The sequence below is a fragment of the Engraulis encrasicolus genome, chromosome 14 (genome assembly GCF_034702125.1).
Source record: "Engraulis encrasicolus isolate BLACKSEA-1 chromosome 14, IST_EnEncr_1.0, whole genome shotgun sequence".
In the NCBI taxonomy this organism is placed as follows: Eukaryota; Metazoa; Chordata; class Actinopteri; order Clupeiformes; family Engraulidae; genus Engraulis; species Engraulis encrasicolus.
The window spans coordinates 1417240-1422239 of NC_085870.1; the positions used below are offsets into that span (position 1 = coordinate 1417240).

The window sequence follows — 5000 nt, forward strand, 5'->3', positions numbered from 1 at the left end:
TGGGGATGGAGATGTGGATGGGGATGGGGATGGGGATGGGGATGGGGATGGAGATGGGGATGGGGATGTACTTTACAGTAGTGGGATGGGGATGAAAGCAGGTCCTGTGCGGCTTGAGGCCTTGCAGATTCTGAAAATGGCCCCTTTAATTGTTAGAATCAGGTAGCTTAAAAAGTTGGGCTGTTCCCCAGTTTCCATTCTCAATTATGTAGTTTACTGTATATACGAATACACTATTTTCATATACATTATTGTTCCTGTGCTTTGATGACAGCGCACAAATAAAGCTAGAGTAAATGCACAGTATTGATGGAGTCTCAAGAGATGAAGTCCATCACATATAAACATCCCGCTGGCCTTCTGCCCTATTGTAATAAAATTATAACCTGAAGTTAGGACTTTTTCTTTCTGTGTTTCTGGTTAAACCCTGTATGGTTAAACTTTGTTCTTGTGTGATCTCTTGCTGTGAATTATGTGACATCTGTACCAGGACGAGACATCTCTCCCAAGTTTGTCTCAGACAAGAGTTACCACTTAGCTGAACTATGACCTTGTATGTTTATTCTTCTTTGGTGCGCTTCCCATTAAAGACGCTCTCTGTGGAAGGAGAGACAGAGAGACCAAGGATGCCATGCTAGGAACACGTTTTCCAGGCTTCTCAATCTCTCTCCTTTTGCGAAAGCCAATTGTAAACCTGATCTAATTGTCGTGGTCTCGTTATGTATTAAGGAGTTCCTATAACACCTATTCAAGTCTTTCTGAAGGTACTGAAGGTGAACATTGATGGAAACGCCTCACCCACAATCATCTCCTAGCTACGTAACGTTGGTAATCATGGATGGCAATAATAACTGGGACCCTTTTCAGTCAGGTTTTTTTCTGTCTGAGAGGCTTTTAGGATGCCCCTTTTTCCTGATGACCATTCATCATTCTTCATCAGGATTTCTATTTCTCTCCCATTGCACTAGTGACCACTCTGTAGTGTACCGCAAGCTTTTATATTGACCAAAGAGCTGAACACAGACACTGAAAGAGGAGAGAGAGAGAGAGAGAGAGAGAGAGAGAGAGAGAGAGAGAGAGAGAGAGAGAGAGAGAGAGAGAGAGAGAGAGAGAGAGAGCTTAACTTAGCTTAATGGCCGAGATCATTACAGTGTTGCCTGCAGTGGCGGCCTGGGGATGGGGGAGAGAGAGAGAGAGAGAGAGAGAGAGAGAGAGAGAGAGAGAGAGAGAGAGAGAGAGAGAGAGAGAGAGGGAGAGAGAAAGGGAGAGAGAGAGCAGCAGCAGCAGGAACTCAGATGGAACTTGTTTTCTCTGACACACTCAGATATAGAAATGGCTTCCAATCTACCAAATGTGCTCTGCCTCTGCCACTGCGAACATGAGCTGAGTACTGTACTGAATGATGGCTAGCTGGGCATCCCATAATACTACCAGCATGTCCATTAGGGGCCAGAGATGGAGGACTCCCATTTGCAGGGCCGGATTAAGATGGCCCGGGGGGGCCCTAGGCTACAGGTTGCTGTCGGCCCCCTCAGAAGGCAAATTCTGTGACAAAATTTGCATAGACAGTTTCAAAATTACGAGCTAGGAATTGAGTATAACATGTCTACCAACTGTACTGAACACAACAGACACATTTGCAATATTGCAAATCACAAAGTCACAATTCTGTAAATTTTCACTTTTGGTCAATCAGAGCCCCCTCTGGTAGGTGGGGGCCCCTAGGCTACAGCCATATCTAGCCTGTGGGGGCCCCTGGTAGGTGGGGGCCCCTAGGCTGCAGCCATATCTAGCCTGTGGGGACCCCGTGGTAGGTGGGGGCCCCTAGGCTGCAGCCATATCTAGCCTGTGGGGGCCCCTGGTAGGTGGGGGCCCCTAGGCTGCAGCCATATCTAGCCTGTGGGGGCCCCTGGCAGGTGGGGGCCCCTAGGCTGCAGCCATATCTAGCCTGTGCGTTAATCCGGCCCTGCCCATTCGGTCTCTCGGACCGTCTGAGTGCTATCACCTGACCACCCACATGGCTGTTTACAGTGTGGGCGAAGCAGAACACCTTGGCCTGAGTACACTAAGCATCGATTATTATTACAGTACAACCAGGGGTGGAAAGTAACTAATTACATTTAATCAAGTATTGTACTTGAGTAGCTTTTATTAGTACTTTGTACTTTTTAAGTAGTTTAAAACGTACATTTTAACCCAAGTACTTTACTCAGTTACACTGGAACCTGGCCTGAGTACTGAGTAAAAAATAGACAAAATGGCATGCAAAATAATGCCACAATCTGCAGGAAATGAAAGGTTATGCAGGATGGCACACAGCATTTCCACTATTTTACTGTCTTGGATCAATGTATTGGATGATGGTTTGTGCCAAGCAAGATATAGAGGATATGAGGACGATATTCAAGAAAAAAAACATTAAATTATCGAGACTTTTATTCAAATTACATTTTAAGTGAAGTTCTTTTTACTTTGACTTGAGTAGATTTTTAGATAGGTACTTTTACTTGAGTAGGATTTAGACAAAGTAAAGTTACTTTTACTTGAGTACAGATTTTCTACTCTTTCCCCCTCTGAGTTCAACAAGACTGTCCATCCTGTACATGAGTGTATGGCTGTATCTATCGTACAGGGTAGGAGCAGGTTCGCACACTAAATAAATAAGACACGAAGGTCAAGCACAAGGAGGTTTTTTTTTTTTTTTTTTACCAGAGCAGAGTAGAGCAGACGTTTCAGGTCATCAGTGCTCTGTATCTATCGTACATAACTGATGTTCAGTAAAACAATTTTGTGGATATTATACTATGTGCTATATGTGCAAGCATAGTGGGCATGATGCAATGTACTGTACTAAACTATGCATTTACGTTACTGAAAAATGAATACATTTTCCTAAACATTGAACACATAATCTTTTCCCAAAACTACAGTGAATGTGTGTTAAATGGTCAAAGCCAGTACATTAGCGACACTTGCCATTTTGTGCACTAAGGCAACATTCTACAAATGTGATATTTGGACTCATTTTTACAGAGCAGCTTGGAATCTCGCACGGACTCCGTCCAGAAACAGATGCCTCTCCTCTCTTCAGCTCCGCATAGCATCACAGGACAGACTGCAAAGCTGGCATGACCAGAACTTGTCGGATAGCGAGTGAGCGAGCGAGCGGAGGGACTGAATAAATAAATCCTTTTAACGCTTGAATCCACAACAATGCAAAGTGCCATGTACAAAGCTCATCAATTCTCTCTCTATCGTTCTCTCTCTCTCTCTCTCTCTCTCTCTCTCTCTCTCTCTCTGTAAAATTCCTTTAATTCAGCGCTTTAATTACTTTCATTTGTCCTCTGTCCGCGTGACCGGGGTGAGGAACATCACCGGGCCATCTATCATGAGCTCTTAACACTATTAGCCAATTGGGCAGCGCCGTTCTGCTGGCTTTATTTGCTAAATTTACTTTGGATGAACAAGTCTCTTGAATAACCATGCTGACACCAATTGTCTCGCTCTCTTCACGGTTATAGGAGCAGCAAATAAATACTTGCAATATGCAGCAGAGCAATATTTTGTGGCATACACTTATAATTATCGTTGTGTTTTTCACAGATTGAGGGATAATGCTTTAAGAGAGATGAGCCCAGAGCCTGGACCTGACCGCGGCTGAAATGGCTAGGCAACATGCTATACCTCTTTTCCACTGCCGGTTGTCTGGTAGGCCTACAGCTTGACACAGCGCCTCTTAGCCTGCCACGTTTTGCTTTACGATTGGGCTGTGTCGTGCCTATTCAAAAAGCAAAAAGTGGTGGCCGAGTCGCGCAGTGTGGAGTTGTAGGCCTACCAGAAAACCGGCAGTGGAAAAGAGGCATTACTGTTACGCATCCCAGGGGTGCATTTCTCAAAAGAGAAGTTGTTAGCTTGTTAGCAACTTCGGTAGTTGCCAATGGGGAAAATGCATTGAAAACAACAAAGTAGCTAATGTAGTAAGCAACTTTGGTTTTGAGAATGCACCCCAGGTTTGTTTCCGACCCCAGGTCATTTCCCGATCCTCCCTTGTCTTGTCTCTCTCTTCTATCACTTTCCTGTCCTTTCTCTCCAATTAAAATAAAAGAAATAATAAAGAAAAGAAAATGGAGGCTGAAACCAAAACCCATGCATGTGTAAAATAACTTCACGGCTAAATACAAGGCTGAGAGGAAGGTTGCCAAACTGAGAAGCAGGCAAACAAAAAGTGCTGAAAGTACCATAACGAAAAAACAGCATGAGCTTCACAATGTCATGATGCCATGTGCACAACATTACAATGTGACCTTTAGGCCCCAACCGCTGTTTTGTAGAGGTCACCTTTCCATGTGTTTACAATGCAGATTCTCATGTTGAGTATGTTCCCCTGACGGCGGGTATCTCTCTCTCTCTCTCTCTCTCACACACACACACACACACACACAAACTCTCTCTCTCTCACACACACACACACACACACACACACACACACACACACACACACACACACACACACACACACACACACACACACACACACACACACACACAAACTCTCTCTCTCTCACACACATACACACACAAACTCTCTCTCTCTCACGCTCTCACACACACACACACACAAACTCTCTGTCTCTATCTCTCACGCTCTCACTCACTCTCTCTCTCACACACACACACAAACTCTCTCTCTCTCTCTCTCTCTCTCTCTCTCTCTCACACTCTCTTACTTCCTCTCTCTCTCTCTCTCTCTCTCTCTCTCTCTCTCTCTCTCTCTCTCTCTCTCTCTCTCTCTCTCTCGTGCGCTCTCTCTTTCTCTCTCTCTCTCTCTCTCTCCTTCTCTCACCTCCACAGGAAACTTGCGTCCGTTGATGCTGTGCTCGGAGCCTGCGGACCCGTTGCTGTGTCCCCAGTGGAACTCCATCCTCTCAGCTTTGAAGCGTCCCGGCAGCCCCGCCCCCTGGACGTAGTAATCATCCTTCAGCTGGATGGAGACTGCATCG

General features: G+C 45.2%; 1 protein-coding gene across 1 annotated transcript in view; it reads right to left on the reverse strand.

Moving 5' to 3' along the window:
* ca16b (carbonic anhydrase XVI b) overlaps nucleotides 1-5000 on the reverse strand; it is a 178774-nt gene that overhangs the window by 112857 nt on the left and 60917 nt on the right. The window contains exon 4 of the mRNA XM_063216202.1: nucleotides 4844-4992. Within this exon, the coding sequence (XP_063072272.1) occupies nucleotides 4844-4992 (149 nt within the window). The remainder of the gene's footprint in view (nucleotides 1-4843; nucleotides 4993-5000) is intronic.